Source organism: Bombyx mandarina, chromosome 15 (genome assembly GCF_030267445.1).
Source record: "Bombyx mandarina strain Sakado chromosome 15, ASM3026744v2".
NCBI lineage: Eukaryota > Metazoa > Arthropoda > Insecta > Lepidoptera > Bombycidae > Bombyx > Bombyx mandarina.
The window spans coordinates 16,869,379-16,888,029 of record NC_143221.1 but is presented as its reverse complement, the minus strand read 5'-3'; the positions used below and the strand labels follow the sequence as shown (position 1 = coordinate 16,888,029).

Here is an 18,651-nt window from a genome sequence, read left to right as displayed (position 1 = left end):
TCACAGCCCACCTGGTGTTAAGTGGTTACTGGAGCCGTCGAAGTCGGCTCGGAGCCGTTTCGAAGTCGTCGTGGCCAAAGGATAAGACGTCCGGTGCATTCGTATCGAGCGATGCACCGGTGTTCGAAACCCGCAGGCGGATACCAATTTTTCTAATGAAATATATAACGTACCGTCAGTTTTGAGCTCCGCGAGCTCACCTACTAGTTCGGTGAACCTAGAATAACCCCTCGAGGTTAGTAGAATAGGTAGGGAAAAAAGTAATTAAATACCTATTGCTTTCTGTACAGAAAAAAATAAACTATCATCAATAACAAATAAACTCAGTTCTTTTTTAAGCTGTGATATTTAAATACCTTAGAATTATGATAATTAAAAAATATGAATTTCTTAGAAACTGATCTTGCCTAAGTAGCTAAAGAGATAAATTAACGAATTATACAATGTTATAGAGCGAGCGCGCCTCACCCAATATGTCATTGTATATCCTTCATCCATCGGTCCTCGGCATACGGCACTTGCCGCGCCCGCCGATCCTTGCCCACCGAGACTAAGCGTACGGCCCGCCAGCCGCTGTGCCCCCGATATTTAAATCTCGGATTTCTTCTAAGATTCATCCATTTTAATGGAATGTTGTTAAGAGTTTTATTTTTTATTCTTTTTCATTTTCTTCAGTTTTGATCTAAATGAATTTTATGTATTATATACAATGGAAAAAGGAATAACACTTTATTGTATAAAATAGCTGCTAAATAACACCCTTTTTTATGTACAAAAAATAAAAATGGTTTACTATGGGCTATCCTTTAGAAATAAATATATACCTTTTTTATTGATCTTTTAAAGATATACAATTCTATAGTACATTCATTTAATATAAGATGTAAGAGGACTTTCAAATTAGGGCTACCTCACGCGATATTCCGTAATAATATGCTACAAAATATAAAGTATCTGTCTTTAAGCTCGCAGAGGTTCACTGCTGGTCATGGGCTTTCCCCAACCCTCGCCACAACGACACTTTAGTTCTGCGGTTAATCTAATCAGTTTTATAATAAACGAGTACAATACAATTAATTTCACAATTGTAAAAAAATATAATAAAAGTTCAGTGACGTGTTCAGATCCTGACGGCCCTGACTTGCGACGTAAGCACAAAGCTGCGCTGGAGGTGACCGGAGGCTGAGACCGTTACGTCACTCGCGCGTCCTCCGCCCCCCGCCCCCCACACGGCCGCCACTGGCACCTGTGAGCCCGGAGTTACGGTTCTCGGAAGTCTGTACTATCGAGAAGAACTATATATACGGGAGCTCCCATTCATGTGAGGTAACACATTGTGTTATTCGACCCGACCTGCGCGTACAGTTGCGTGTTTTGCCGACGCCGCGACCCGGGCCCGCGAGAGCCAACGGTCATCCGGTGAATGACTCGTACATGTAAACTAACCAACTCACATCCTGGTAATCTATAACAATACCAACACTAGTACTACAGTTACTAGTGTCAGATAACTTCTTATTTTAAGTATCTAAAATGTTACCGCAGTCTGTCTACGTACGTACTCACAACACAGATGTGAATACCTCTTGTCGATACAGAGTATATTTGGTGTAATTTTAGATTTGTGACGCAGGCGATCTGTGATTAGCTGCGACAAATAAACTGACGAACCCACTGCCTACTTTGTACTAAGTGGTCATCGCAGCCCATAGTCATCACAACCGCCACGACCGCGGCAGGGCATGTTTGGACCGGATGGTGATAATCCGCGCGGACTGACAGTACGCTCTAGGCCGGCATACTGTCGGACGGATAATGCCGTTGTCCGCTCTCCGGTGGAAACCTTGGTCATCGTTAAAGACAGTCAGCGATTGCCAGAGCCATCGATCTTTGAAACTTCATCTTCTATCCAATGTTTTCCAACCCTACTCTTAACTTCTTATTTCCTTACCAACCACTAGATAGTGCATGTTGTCATTAGCAACCGCTTAGGGCTGCTATCCTAAGTATAGTTATGTACCTTGAAGCTATTCGATATGTATTCCGGTTTAATGCCGACGAGACTTCAAGATCGTCAAGTAATCGCTCGGGAGGGGGCAGCCCGGTAGACGGTCAGCTGTCGGTTGTGAGATCGGCTTCAAAAATGACCGTGTCACTTGTATAGTACTAGTTTTGTAATAGAACCGTAGAACAGTTGCCATTTGAAAACTTACACCCGCTTCAGGATCGGCACAGCTACACGGCAACCGGTGGTGCGCCTTGCGTATTAGCTAGCGATTGTTCCCTTCTACTAGTAAGTGTACATTTGTATCGAATGATTACATGAATGCGTACAGATGTGATGACACGTGTCGAGTTACAGGCCGAGCGCGGCCATGTGGTCCGCAACTCCTCGCCCGGCCCGGCCTGCTCTCCACTGGCTGCACGGCGCGGCGGCGGCGGCGGCGGCGTGTAGCGTGTAACACTATCCGCGTCAACAACATATCATGTACTGTAACGCGGCTCTGTTGCGCACCATGTGGTGGTTCTATTGCTAAATTAGAAATGTTATCTAAATTGTTATATCTTTTCCATTGCTCTTCAATAATGTGATGCCGCGTTTCAATAAATATAATAAAATAGATGTGTATATGCTCGAGACGAGTCACTTAATGATGAATGTTTTAGTCGCAAGAGTAACGCGATTCGAGATCATCAGATGTGCAGGTCTAAACAACGCTGAGTAATATATTGGGGCGCAGATATAGATCTATTCACGTCCAGTGTGTGTGCGTTGTGGTTTCCGTGCTGTTGTTGGTTGGAATATAGAGTTGGTTATCGTTTCGCCATTCCAGAAGATGAGCGTCACCCGCGGCTGCGTCTGGCAGGTCGAGCTGGTCGGTCGGAGTTGCACATTTGGTCTGGCGCCCCGTTATCGGCCGTCGCACGATGTATTTATGAGGCCAATTGTGTCGCAGAGTGGTCGCTGACGTCACTGCGCAACTATGTCCTAATGGCGGTGATGGCGCTCGCTATGCACGTGGTGCGTCGATAAGGTGCTCCCCGCCGCCGGGACAGGACGCGCCTGTTTGTGCGGCACGTGCCTTATCCGATACCATTTACGGAATGCGATTTTAATGCGCTTAAAAGGGAAAGACTTCATTTGAAATGGACGTAGTTTTTTTGTCGGCGTGTGCCTACGCAAACAGTCCGGACCGCTCTGCGCTTTATGGCGAGTGCCTCTTCTCGCCTCGTGTTTGCATTGCTTTTTGTGTTGTGTACCAAACAATTGTACAAGACATTGTTGTGTGCGCATCATCAACACGAGCTAGTCAAACAGAGCACGATCCTTCGATGTTGTTCTTACTCTGAAAACCTGATCGAATTCATAGCTTCGAACGTCTGTAAAGTTAGAAATCTCTATTTTATTTCTCAGCATCTCGAGCACTTCTTCCATTGAAACTTATGAATGTAAAAAGATACGTTCATATTTAATAATGTAAGTAGCCGAGGTACGCACGTACCTGCATATGTATATGTATGTATGTATCGTATAGACAACAAGTGAGTAAAAAATGCCGGCTCTATACATGTGTCACGAGATGGTTGAACGGTTCATAGAAAGTATTAATTTGTTTTACGGGTCACAAAACAGAAATAAAAATTAACAGCCGCTCTCGAGGATAGATAAAGGTTTGAGAACAGAAATATAAAAAAAGCGGGCCGCGTCGTCCGCGAGCGATCGTAAATAATACCGGAACTTCTCTTATCGGAGTTGTCTACTAAAATTATCGCAGTAAAAAATAATATGAGCGGAGCTGAGAGGCTATCTCGTCGAGAGCTGACCCCGCGCTATCTGCGAGCATCTCCCTCGCAGCCCTCGCCGCCCTCGCCGCCCTCGCCGCCCTCGCTAGGCTGCGGTTGCATTTTTTGTGGCGACGCAAACTGAGACACGATGAGCATGCAGAGCATTACTCCGAACAGCTCATCGTAATGACATTCGTCAACGCGCAAAGCCGACATGGATCTCTATTTGTCTGCTTTATTCTCTAAGCGAAGAATTTGAAAGATTATCTTTTTTTAACACAAAATCCAACTCAAAAAATGAGTTTCTTTCGAGGGACGAAAAACGGAAGATCTTCCACCGAACGAGTGTCACTGCTCGTAAATGGAGGGTTCAATTTTTATTTATTTATTGCTTACGTGGTTGTACGAGCTCACGGCCCAATTGATGATAAGTGGTTACCGCAGCCCATAGACTTCTACAACGCAAATGCCCCCACCGATCTTGAGATATCAGTTCTAACGTCTTAATATAGGTAATCACAACGGCTGCCACAGTCGGCAGTCACAAACTTTCAAACTGAAACGCATTACGGCTTCACGGCAGAAACAGGCAGGGGTGTGGTACCTACCCGTACGGACTCACAAGACTTCTTACCACCAGTAAAAAAATCAAATTAATTCTTTTTCAGAATCAGAGTTTGTAACTAGTTTCAAAGCTGACCTTGAAAATATTATCAGCATGATTCAGGTTTTTATAAAATCTCTTGTATTCTGTGATAGTTATTATGATCCCATATTTAAAAAAAAAATAACAGAAATCGAAACATGATACACGAACGTAGTGATGAAACTACATAATTACATAATTTAGGTGTTTGTGTAGTAAAGTGGTGTACATACTTGCAGAGAGTCGGTCGGCTGCGGAGAGCTGCGGCCGGCGGTTGCTCTCCAGGCTCCACCCCTCCTGGAACATTCAGCCGGTGCTCACTTACGACTCGGTACACACGCACGGCGCGGCGCCAGCGGCCCGCTGCCAGTTTAGTGGATTTGAATTGAGACTCTACTGAACCGCCACAATATATGGCACCACTTCTCGTCGAATTGCGATGCCTTTATAGCTCTGAAGGTAGTGTTGCGATATTCGCGATAAAGACGACCGTCGTACTGTTTGTCCCTTGACATTTGTTCATTTCACGAGTGTGGGGTCCGTACCTGGTGTGCGTACGCGTTGGAGGCCAGAGCTGGCGCTCCGTAGACGGTGGAGGGCCGCGAGGTGGCGCAGGCGAAGGCGCCGCCGAACCGCGTGTTGAAAGACGGCAGGGACCCCCCGCCCTCCGCGGCGCTCTCGGCGTATTCGTCCGCCAGCATCGCGTTGCTGCCGTAGCTCGGAGACCCTCCTGCTCGCGTCACACATACGTAATACACTCGTAATGTTGTACAAGTAAACTAATTTCTTCCCAATGCATGTCGGAGAGTTCGCACTTCGGCTCAGAAGGACCGTTTATATGTACGAGTATTGGCTTGAGCGGCATTTTGTTGACACATTTATATGAGTGATGCGCGGCCCGCGGAGCTCACGCAAGCTTTACTGCACTTTCACAATTTATACATCTGTTCCGTCTATACAATATTCATAAGAAAATTAATTTTAATATTTTTGTAAACAGTTTAATGTTTGTTTGTATTTGTACCTTTGTATTTGGAAATGACTATATATTATATAGGTACAGAGTGTGAGTGGGAGTACATACCGGACGCGGTCCAGAGCTGCGGCTGGGCGGAGAGGTCGGCTCCGTTGGTGAAGTATGGCGCGGCGCTGTTGAAGGCGCACCGCGTGTACACGCTGCTCGCCGCGCCGTTGCCGCCTCCCCCTCTGTATCACACCGCCGACAAATAGTTACTTTCATCTCTCGCTTCCTAATCCTCAATCTGATCGGCGTAGCGTAGACGGGCAATACATCTGACGGCCCGCCTGATCGAGGGCGATTTCTTTAAGTGGACGAAGCAGTTCAAATATTTAACATAGACAGGTCCGCGGCCCTTATTGAGACACGAGATAAACATCATTATCGCATTCAGTGACGGCTGTATCATCACTGCGTCAGACAGACGGCCGGTTCTATAAGCCTTTACAGGCTGTAATAAGGACCAATCCTATTTTGATTATTAGAGGTAAAAGTAAGAGTGGGGAGTATGACGGTAAAGTTAGGTGAGGGCGAAACTACCATGGACGGATGATACTTCATCAACATCCTCATTCGAGGTAGCCCGAAGAGTCCGGGGTCACATGATCGTCGCACCCGCTCTAGTCGTGTACGACCCCCGGACAGAGGCGCTGTGGCAGCAACGTCGGAATCTTAGTAGGATCAGATGTGAGAAAAGAGTTCGCGTTAGCGCATACAGCTTCCAAGATCTAAATTATATGTGCCTGTAAGACTGTCTGCCTGTTAGCCATTGTTGATGTCCATGTCAGGAATTTTGTTATTTGTAATAAGGACATTATAAGAATGCACGCAAGAATGCAATTCAACAATCCCGTCTAGGGTAGTAGGTACGCACGGCTCGTGTATAGAGCACGGTTCTTTGAAACATTTCAGTAACGTTCAGTGGAAGCAAGTCAAGGTAAAACATGCAAATTTTATGTCACAACTTGTTTGTCGTTTTGTTAAAATATGGCGCTGACAAACTCGGTCATGTTATGTTAATGAGGCCACAGCCGAGTGGTTGCAGTAGGTAATTAAGCAAATTTCCACCGCGGCGAGGTCAAAATCCGCCGCGCGGGCCCTCGCCGGCTGCCATCCAACAATACGGAGCTTAGTCTTTACACAATGCGACGTTACACAGCACGGCAGTGAAGCGCGAATACACGACATGAGGGGCTGTAATACGACAAGATCCAATCGTAAATTTGCGCGTCGTGCTTCTGATGCAAGCCGTGAACCGTTTTCAGCGGCCACTGAGCCACAAAATCTATACTAATATTATAAAGCTGAGTTTGTTTGTTTGAACGCGCTAAACTCAGGAACTACTGGTTCGATTTGAAAAATTATTTCAGTGTTAAAAAGCTCATTTATTGAGGAAAGCTATATAGGCTATATAACATCACGCTAAACCAATACAAGCGGAGCACTAATAAATAATGTTTCAAAATCGGGGTTCTTTTTCCTTTTGAAAGCTTCCGCTGCGTGCGCTGCGGACACCGTTAAAGTTGCGCTAAAATAATGTATGAAAAAATAGTTCCGTTTAAAAGTTTTAAAAAAAGCCCGCGACAACATATTGTCTATATTTTAAGGTTGGCCCATGTAAGGTTTTTTTATGCTAACCAAATTTGTTCTAAAATAAAGCATTATTTGTGAAGATGTTTTTATAAAGATGATTTTAATCCTTATCCAAATAAATACGTTATTCATTACAAGGATGTCATTTTAAAGAAATTTCCCCTCACTTGATTTTAATGAGTATCTCGCTATGAGTATTTTAAAGAGTATGAGAAGATATTGCAGTTTTAAAATATCATTGCAGTAACATAATGATCAAGCGCGTATTATTAATGTACAAGGCACCGGTCGGCCGGTGCGCGGCGGCACAGAATAAGAACAATAACATGAAACACCCAAATCACTTCGAGATAGGGTTTCAAAATTATAGATTTTTCTGGATATCTCCAGGATCCCATAATCAGATCAAATGATGATTACAGGACATTCGGGAAGTCTACCCTTTCGTACAAAAAACAAAGAATAAGATTATCAGAATCAATTCAAGCGTTCTCGAGAAATCGGTAAACATAAATAGATAATAAATAAAAATAAAAAGATAAAAAAGTAGTTGTCGAACTGATAACCTCCTCTTTTGAAGTCGATTAAAAAGCATGATTTTGGTACCTTAAATAGCTCCTTAACATTCTATTATTCAAAAATATTTTAATTTCTACGTAAATCGCGGGTAAAATTTAGCGTTACGCCAAAGTAACTATTCCACGCGGACGAAGTCGCGGGAATAAGCTAGACAACTGCAGTACGTGAGGATCTAGGGCTTGAGTGAGGCGCGTGCAAATATCCCACTGAACGGTACTGCTGCTGTACAGTCCCACAGACGCCTCCACTCGAGTGAACAGCTCAAGGACAGGTCTCATCGCGTACGTGGGTACGTCACAAGCATATTGTTGTACCTTTCGGCAATTAATGCGTCTCGTCGTTGTTGAAGTGCATATATCTTTATAGAAGTCCAGACGAGTTCACCGTCAGTTGTCGTTTAGTGGCTACCAGCAACCATTTGCATCTTTTTAAGGCCTTCATAGGCAGCGCAGGGCTCGCCTAATGGTAAGGGGTCACGCTCGTGCAGCTTCGTTTAATTACAAAGAATGAAGAGGTGAGCTCAATACGACACATGCATGGTGTTGTTTGTTTGAAAATGGTGCAAAGTGGAGCGTGCGGAGTGCGGTGACTGAGTCTAATGGGCCGGAACGTCTCGGAAGTAGGCGCACGTTATCGCTCCCCCCCCCCCGCAGTACCTGCTGGTGCTGCGGGGGGGGGAGTGATAGCGACCACAGCGACCCCCTCCCGCTCGCTTGGTGCGATGACGTTGCACCATCAGTATCGATTTGTTTACTAATCTGACCGCATCATTCACATAATACATATACCTCATCGATACAAAAGCTTCGAACGATGAGTGTTAACGAATATCAACGGAACCATTAACATCGGATGAATGGCCACTCGACAAGACAGCGCCGCGACACAGCGCTTCGGCAACAATCTTTGTTCGTTTCCACGAGACACCTCTACCGGCGCGGCGCGGCGGGGCCGAGCGCGCGTGACGTCACGAGCCTCGTATGGACTACAACACGGAAACTGCACTCGCGGCGCACGCCTCATGTTAGCGATTGTTTTGTTTCAATCTATTTACGATCGCACGAGTCACGTTATTACGAATGTGGTCCGCGATCTAGCGACGCAGCAGTGTACAAATGTAGCGGACAGTTTGATATTAAGTACTACTACCATACTGATGTACTTAACGTAAGCAAATCGATCGCCTCGTTAGCCAAGTGATGCAATACTTCCGTCTGGGTCACGAGTGACGATGACCGGTGTACGGTGAGTACCGCACCGCTTCGTTTCCAAATACATAATTAGTTATGATAACATGAATGACCGCCCTGAGACATGAGATTGAGGTAGCGATTTTATTGAAATAAGACTCGATCGCACTGGAATACACGAATAGTCGACACGCTCGTAGTGCAAGAGCGACTCGAGAGCGGCAGACGAGCGGCGCCGGGAGTGCTGTGTGCCGATGCGTGTCTGCATGCGGGCGGCGCTGTGTCGGAAGTGTAGCCCGCAGGCCGCGCCACACGTGCCGCCGACGGGCTCGCTCTCACTCGGCACCGTGACGAGGCGACGACCCTCGTTAATGACTGGTCCGGAACTAGTAATCCCTCCGACGATGCGACATCCCAAACGAGCCGACCCAGAGACGAGAGCAGCATGCGTCATAATATCCTGTCCTATACAAACAGCTCATTTGGGACACTTAAACCGTCACTCGAAACTTGACAAAAAAATAATGTGAACAAATTTGGAAACGATCCGAGGGCTCTTAAAACGTGTAAAATAGCGCGTTAGTGAAGAGCACACATCGCATAGCGCCTCACCTGTGCCCGCACACACACCACTGCAACTTGTTTGCCTCCTTGCTTACCTTCGTGATCACAGCTCGAATTGCTATTTAGCTTAATTACTATTCAAAACAGCGCTTGAAAATATTTGGAACCTTTGACAGTGATATTACGACAGCAATCGAACACACACACAAACAACGATACAAATATAGTTTAGAATATAGACCGGTACGAGCAGGGGAGACGACTGGGATCTCCGCTGCGCCGCTACCAAGCATCTGACACATACACGTACATACAACCTACAGCAACATCTTGATACTGGAGACAACAAATCAGAGATGGACTCGGGAAGAGCTTATGAAAATAATACGAGTATAACTTACGTAGGCGTAGAATCCATTCATCATTGGAAAATTAAGAAAGAATTAACCAAGATTCGTTTCAAAAGAACATTTGTATAAGGGCGGTCAAGTGGCCACCGCCGTGGTCTCTAAATGTACTGATAATATTGACTAATTACAATAAACACAAACAAAGCTTACAGCGCCGGTGTCGGTTAACAAGCGTCTTTTGTTTGAATCTGCGTCCTGCTTAGTGACTAGTGACACATTATTTATATTTTTCCTCGTCTTTATTTGTGAACAATAATTAAATGACTCCAGTCTAGAAGTGTGTGTGTGTGTGTGTACGACTCTAATAAAGAACACATTAGTTGTTATTGTTGAAACAGCGTACAGCGAGGTAAGTAACCGCGCACAGCAGTGACCCGCTCGGAATATTACGAGTAGGTACTAGTAGATCGTTTCCTCACAGCCGAGACAGGCAACAACGTTGCACTACAGGACAGGAGGAGTCCCGCACCGTACCGGTTGGTAACAGCGAGAGCACTTGCCGCACTTGTATGTATAAGAATACCGCTTCTTCGTCCTCCGCGCAAGTGGCTAACGAAGCCGAGTTTGACATTGAAGTGTTAGGACTGGACCGACAACATTATCTCAGGCTGCACTACACAGTACGCTGTTCAAGTATTCACCGTTCAACTGTGCTCCGGAGAAAGCACGCGGCCTCTCGTATTAATGAACAGGGATGTCGGGGACGTCTAGAGCTGTGGAGCAGCGGCGCGGCGCTCTCTCGCATCATTAAACATTCTAGAACTAATCCGCTCATTGAAAGTGTACAGCGGTTCAGTGCATTCACAAAATGGAAAAGATTTATACAAATTTGCACAATCATTCAACGCTATGACACTTTTAATAATTATTATATGATATTTATATATTAAACGTTTTTCAAACAATGTGCGTAAAGAGCTCCGATGAAATATTGGACATGGAATAACATTTAAACGAAGTAACCGGTTTAGGCAATTTACTTAATTCAAAACTTTGAATTCCGACAATGACTAAACGGTTTGTAACGGCTTGTAAAAGTTTTAACAACAATGTGTCCACAGTTTCAGTGTGTTGTTTGTTAAATTTAAAACTAGAATACCTACACTAAAAGTAAATAAGTTTAATGAATCTACGTCCGCAATCCGCAGTCCGTTAGAACTGCACAGAGGCAGGCTCGTCGCTTGTGAGTGTTGAAATACATAGGTATAATAATATGTACAATAACAGCGAACTACAATGGAAACTGTTAGTAGACTAGTCGCTAGGTGCTCGTAAAGAGGTTAACTAGGCTGCGCCCGGCTCCCCGCCGCTTATCGCGGGCTCACCGCGCTATTGCCTTCCTCCAGCAACTCCCGCACTGCACGCCGTAATCACATTTACAAAAAATACGAGTGCGTGCCTGAGTCCAACTCTTGGACCCTTGCGACTACAGAGCTCTTGCAGAGACTTTTGGGGTATTAGCGCATCTATTTATAACCGATTCCTAATTTCTACTGCTTATTTCAAGCAGCTGTTGGGAATACAGTTCTGACCCCGGCTGGGTGGCCTCTGCTGTGGTCTATGGGCTCCGATAACCGCTCTACGTTAAGTGAGCCTTAAGGTTGTCTGCCCATCCAGACTCATAAAAAGCCCTCCAACGACCAGCATCAGGTTCAACTTCCAGATGCTCTCAGGATACGTATCGTGCTCCGACCGGACGTCGCGTTATCACTCATCCACGTAGTTGCGGCGCCGTCACTGTCACGAAACGATAATTCCCTATTTTGTTGCATTTAATAGTACAGAGTATACAAGAACGTAATAAGGCGCAGATAGGTTGGCGAGTTGTGTCGGCGCAGCGTCCCCGGCCTAGTGCACCAGACCGATATAAAAACTGGGGTAGTGTAAACGAGCCGAGGGATCGCGCGAGTATTTGCACAAGCAATTGGCTGTTCTCTGTTTGCGTTTAGTTTTAGCACCGTCGTAATACAGAATATAGCTTTAATCCGAGGATTGCGTCGACGTCGGGGGGCAGGAAGCTCGTCCCGGAACACATCTCCATAGTTCAATTCAGAGCATACATTTGTGGGTACGCACAGCACGCACGGAGCACGACCTCAACCCAAAGACATGTTGGTGTTCGATCATATGACAACAAAGCGACAGAAGCGTCCGTGCTCCGTGTGTAAGGCACCCGGGGCACTAGTATCGATCGGTCGGTCGGTCGATTAACGTGCTCAAATCATTCAGGCGAGTGTCAATTATTGAGAACAAGTAAATACGTATCTAATTCATATTGTACTCGATATCATGACTCTATGCAGTATGCGACTCATGTCGTCTGTGTTGGTTGGCTTCATCGTATCCGCGACCGGTACCTTTGTGTTAACTAGTTCGCGCAGGGATCTAATCCGACGCTCATAATATAATTTATCCTGAGATTTAGATTCATTTTAATTTTACTTTATCTCTTTTATTTTGTGACTTATTTTAACGGCTGCCAATACGTTTGCAGATATATATTATTATGATAGGGACGTATTTTAGAGCGTGTGGGCAACAGATCGGAGAGTCACCTACTGCTAGGTAACTAACTACCACATACTTCGATATCATTGTAATCATTGACAGACTAGGTATAGATATACAGTGCTGGTCATATAATTAGAAACACTTCTTATGAATAAAGAAACTATAGCTTCAACGTACAAAATAAATGTTCGTAAAAAAACGTTCGTGCTACAAAATATTGAAGTAGTCGCGGCGTCGTGGTCTCAAGGATAAGACGTCCGGTGCATTCGTATGTAGCGACACCGATGGTGTTCGAATCCCGCAGGCGGGTACCAATTTTTCTGATGAAATACGTACTTAACAAATGTTCACGATTGACTTTCACGGTGAAGGAATAACATCGTGTAGTAAAAATCAAACCCGCAAAATTATAATTTGCGTAGTTAATAATAGTAGGACGTCCACTGAGTCCGCACGGGTAGGTACTACCACCCTGCATATTTCTGTCACTAAGCAGTAATGCATTTCGGTTTGAAGGGTGGAGCAACCGTTGTAACTATACTGAGACCTGAGAACTCATATCTCAAGGTGGGTGGCGGCATTTACGTTGTAGATGTCTATGGGGTCCTGTAGCCACTCAACACCAGGTGGGCCGTGAGCTCGTCAGGATACAGCGTATATCCGTTTTAAGCTGGTCAGCAAATAGCCTGGATTTAAGACTGATAGAAAATCTCTGGTATATTGTTAAATAGCAAGTCTCAAATAAACGTAACACCAGTCAAAACACACTGTGTGAAGCATTAGTTGTAGCATGGAATTCAATCCCTCCAGAACAATGTATGAAATTGATTGAATCAATAGCACGTCGTTGCAGTGCTGCTATTGAAAATAAGGGATACGCCACTAAATATTAATTATAACTATTGGTAGGCTGCGGATAGTAACTATTTCGTAAAAAACAATATTATTACTAATAATAGGAGTTAACGTATGAAATTGTCGTTTTCTTGTAATAGGTACTTCGAATTGACATAATAATAATAATAATGTTTTTATTGCAAGTAACCATGACTCATATAAATTGTTAATACGACTTAGACCTATGTTAGTAGTTATATTTACATCACAATGAATTACTGTCGTAACATCCCATGGGAGATGGCACCACAGTGACCCATGTATACACAGTTCCGCCTGCTTGCGATCATGCTCAGGATACTGTTGGAGCTCCTCTACCTCTCCTCTACCTCTTACGCATGGTAGCGTAAAAACAATCTATGTGCGCGTCTGCAAACATCCCTGATGCGCTACAAAAGCGGGGCAGCACCACCAGCACCCTAAGCGCGTTATTATATTGAACACGGAGAGCGTTGTACGATCTTTGAGTATATCCAGCCCACAAGCTGCACGTGTAAAAGTTAGTACAGTAGGCCCTAAAGAGGGTGACCTTGACTTTAAGTGAACACCGTGCAAACCTGCGAGCTATCATGTTTGCTCTAACCGACAACGCTCTCCGCTCTCGTTCAATATCTTCATCATCTTTGAGATCAGGGGTCAACACATGGCCGAGATATTTAAATTTATAAACTCTTGTCTATGGCGTTCCGTTGAGTACTACGGGAGGTATCTTATCATGCGTCCCACCCCTGGTCTCAAAGACCATGATCTCCGACTTTTTACAGTTGTACACCAAATCGTGTGATTTGGCATATCCCTCACACAAAGAAACAAGTTGCCTTAGGCCACAGATAGACGCGCTCAGCAGCACCATATCGTCTGCGTAGCTGATGTTGTTTACGCACACCCCGTCTATGAAACAACCAATCCTGGTCCTACTGAGCTCGCCGATCAGCTCGTTCATATACAGGTTGAAGAGCGTAGGCGAGCTCAACCCCCCTTGTCTCACCCCGCACTCCAACCTATACGAAAGAGACAAAGCCCCAGCCCACTTTGTATGAAAATTATGGTAGGCAGCGGCTCGGCTCTGTCCCTGTTATTGCTGACGTCCATGAGCGACGGTTTTAACTCTAAAAGAACTACAATTAGAAACCATTCGTCACCCTCCGTATTTGCCAGACCTTGCTCCAACGAATTATAATTTTTTTTTGTGATTTAGACAATTTTCTAAGTGATAAAAGTTTTCTTTCCAGGCGGCAATACAAAATACTTTCAAACAGTTTGTAGAATCTAGATCATCAGAGTTCTATCGCAAAGGAATAAATGACCTTCCTATTAGATGGCAGCAATTTATAGATAATAATGGTAGATATTTTGTTTAAATAATAATATAATTTGAAAAAAAAAACTAATTTCAATTTTTGAGCACAAATCGGCAATTTCATACTTTAACCCCTAAAACTTAAAAAAATATTGTTATTTATACTTTTTTGTTATTGTTTCTAATTAGTTGACCATTATTATTCATACCTTAAAACTGATTTAAATGTTTGTCCGTAATGTAATATTGAAACTGCACTTGTGTAGTGAGTTTTTCTAATAAATGATAAATCGTTGAACATATTATTGTTGTCCTATTTATTGTTTAATTTCAAAATAAAAACGATTACGGTGAAGTATCTTACATCATGTCAAGGGCCGTTGGTAGTGTTTCTAATTATACGACCGCCACTGTATTTATGTACCGTAAAAAATTAGTAAAATTAGATATCGATAAATAAATAGATAGTATTGAGTACCGTCGCCGCGTCGGCTTCACTATCGCCTTTAGTTCGTCCTTGTTGACTTTAGTTTTCAGACGAACACAAGATTTATTTTTGAGATCAAAATTTTCCATATCGGAAGCGTTCAAACCAATAATTCACCGAGTCGTGCGATCGTCTACACGCGTACCTACTGTAGTTTAGTGTTCACTCGCGTCTCGCACACGTCATTACTGTTGCGAGCGGCGAGCGGCGAGCGGCGAGCGGTTTGTGCGGCCTTGCTACCGCATAGTGGCGCATACGAACTCGCATTCCATAATTACGCGAATTTTGATAGTGTCCGTATTCATGAAAAACAATACAAATGTAATGAAAATAAAACACTAATCAATTAACAAATGAATAACTTTGATGACATAGCTCTGTATTTTCATTTTCATTTTCAAATAAAATTTAAGTGATTTTAAAAATTATTGCTAAAGGTCATAGGACGAACTTATACAATACTAATTATGTTATTATTTTTAAGATTCATTTTTATCGCTGCTGACGTCACTACTCTAGTGCCCTTGTCTCGTCTGTGCATGTTTGCGACGCCGAGTGGTTCAAATGTCTCCTCCAGTAGTGCTATGTGTTACCCCCAATGACTCGATGTCACTTGATAGCTTGTGCTCTAGACCAGCCATTCTCGGTAGACGGGATCTGTCCACATGTCGCTTATGAGTGAACAAAAGTTTCTTCGTTCATTAGAGGTACTCGTTGCGTAGCTCCGTACGATGCTTAGCGAGGCCTCCGTGAGCCGCACTCTGGCGACACCCGCGTGTCCCGCAGTTAGCAGCACTGAGGCGCTCCTCCGCGGTGCAGAAATGATGCTTGTCGAATTTGGTTATTAATCTTGTTACCACAACACCACACAATATTTAGAAGAAGCGGGAGCGCAATCTTCGTTGTGGACTTTGGTCGTACCTACTCGGACGCAATGATTCCTAAGGGAGGTTTCGATGTGAGTGAGGTTTGTCTTGTCGCAGGTTTCTCTGCGTCGTTGAAGGAGCCTGAGCACACTACCGCCACAGTTGGCTGCGCGGCTCGGCGAGCGCCGAACATGCTTTAGATTTACCGGAACTATGGGAACTATGGGTACGTTAGTTCTTATGCAATTCATGAACACACATTACTTTATTGGTACTTTTATGGCCAAGCGCATTGTGATCGTAAGTAAGACGATAATGATGTCCACACAGCACGGAACAGTAATATTATGCGAGTTGTCGTTAAAACAAGCTCTACAAAACCACAAACTGATGACAGTTATAAATAAAATGAGAAACAACTAACATACGCCGATACTATCCGATGCTAATTGATACTAGACGGTACCTACACCACGGACGGGTCACAGTGTGTTGGTGCAGACTTCGGAGAACTAACGAGATAAAATATCACAGGCCATTCCAGGGCCACACCAAACAGCCAAAATTGAAACAAATACGACTACGGAAATACACAACTTCGCCTTCCGCAGCGAAGAATCTGCCGAAGACTGTTCTTGTGGTTCTTACACTTATGTAAAATAAATGATGACTTTGTAAGAGTGTTATTTAGTGCAATCTTGGAGATAAGCGTCGCGACCCGCGAGTAGCCCCGCGGGTCCCGGCAGCCGGCGACACAGGCCGCGCCAGCCCAGGCGCGCGACCTCTACTACACACATTCTTCATACTTATTCCTTTGTTTTATAAGTTTTCGTCTTATCAGAAATACACGGCACGTGCCCTGCTACAAAATCGACGGAGCAGCACTACTGGCTACTGTATACTTTAATAAAAACCACGTAGGGACGTGTGTGCGTACATACACACGTACAGTAATAAAGTTGCTTTGTTAAAATATTATAGAGTTATTGTGAGCAAGAGATCTATGCACGTGTCGGACACATGACAATACGAATAAAGCGAGTACAATACATTATGTGGTACGGCGCGGTTGGTCCAGTATACGGTGTGTGGGGCTGATCTTTGCATGTGGGGATGCGCACTCTCTCTCGTTCCCGCGGTGCATGTATACACCCCCTGCACCATCTGTACCCTCTGCGACCCGCTCTTAGTTACAAATACAAACACTATGCTTAGCCGCACAATATAAGACCGTAACTGTCCGGCTAGTTACCGGTGCGCGCTGAAAATGCACACATCATTGGAGTGATGACTGATTCTTCATCTTCTGCTGGGGCCCGCGGGTGAGAAAGATCAAAAAATGTTTCAAACTGATAGGACGGATAATACGCGACCTGTTTTAAAATATATATTAAAAATGTACAAAACGAACGATTCTTTACGCACGACACACGATACACACACAGACGGAGACCCGTTACACGCGCCTATATAGTTGTGCACGACGCACACAGGCGCGGGGTCGCCATGTCGCGTCGTCAATACGTTACGTGACACACGCTCTACTGAACGAGCAACCTTAGTCTTGCTTCAGTGCAACTAAAATATTACATCTATTTGTGGTTAGGGAACTTTTTAGTAATATACATAATTTCGAAATATGTAGGTATATCTATATATGTATAACAAAATAATGAATTTACTTGAAACTGTCCAATAATAACGCGTTTATGTCTTTTATACTGATTGATCCTGAGCAGTACTGAGCACCTATTGGTAATACGTAATACGTAATAAAGCGCAGTTAAAATGAAATTCCCGAGTGCACTCTATCTGAGAATCTCATATTATTATTATTAGTGTACGACGACCTAGTATTGATTTATTATGTAGTGTCTTAATTGATATTTCAGAGTTTTCAGAAGCTAGCAGTAGGTATGTAGTTAGGGACATGTCTTGTAACATATTGGTTGGTGGGAGTACCACAGCGACACACACACACACACACACAGGGTACAACGACTGCTGATAAGAGACGAGGACGCGACCACGTGACCGACGCGAGCGCCGAAACCACGAGCACACACACACACCGACGCACGACTCTGCGTGACCACTATGTATGTACGTTGTAGGTCTGCAAAACGCCATCTAATGTTATTGTTGTTATCGCATTCAATTGATATTTTGCCGTTAACGGGCAGACAAGCTCGCGACCAACGTGACATTAAGCGGTCTCCGTACGCCGCCGGCCCGACGCCTAGAACGACGCACTCTCTCGAGATCACGTTGTTTTACTGAGCAATAGAAGAAGGGAAGGAAGCACAGCCCCGCGGACTGCAGAGTGGGCCGCGGCGACATCTAGTCCTTTTAATTTTTATCCATCCTAGCTATGCTGATAGCCTTGAGAAGCTATATCAGCGTTACCCTAGCGTAGTTGCTAACACTGGCCCTAGCAAGAGCCGCGCTTCGCAGAATCTACCACTGGATGGGAATTGCGACCCACTGAGAAGTTCCGGTGAGAAACTCAGTGGGCTGTGTCTGTGGGTTAATTTACTCGTCGAGTTCTTCACCATAAGTGACGGGTTCGGCGAGGACGGTGACCGGTGCTTGAGGTACCTAAAAGCACCGTTGATAGATCGGGAGGATCCGTAATGACATGACTTCTAGTCCATGCACGACATGAAGTCCTTGATCGCAGCACAAGCTACGAGCGAGCGCGGCGCGGGCTGAGGGCCAGCGGAGTCCTATGCGAGCGCCAGCCTCCAGCGCAGCTACACGTAGCGCCGCGCTGGGTTCGCAAGGGGGCCAGTGCCGTGTGCGCG

At 44.6% G+C, this 18,651-nt stretch overlaps 1 protein-coding gene across 3 annotated transcripts in view; it reads right to left on the bottom strand.

The window, feature by feature from the left end:
- Positions 1 to 18,651, bottom strand: part of Gata-beta (transcription factor BCFI) — a 28,742-nt gene that overhangs the window by 4,482 nt on the left and 5,609 nt on the right. For all 3 annotated transcript variants that reach the window (XM_028182700.2, XM_089733376.1, XM_089733377.1), the window contains exons 3-5: positions 5,517 to 5,638; positions 4,978 to 5,162; positions 4,666 to 4,729 (exon numbers count right to left, since the gene is read on the bottom strand). In XM_028182700.2, the coding sequence (XP_028038501.1) occupies positions 4,666 to 4,729; positions 4,978 to 5,162; positions 5,517 to 5,638 (371 nt within the window). The remainder of the gene's footprint in view (positions 1 to 4,665; positions 4,730 to 4,977; positions 5,163 to 5,516; positions 5,639 to 18,651) is intronic.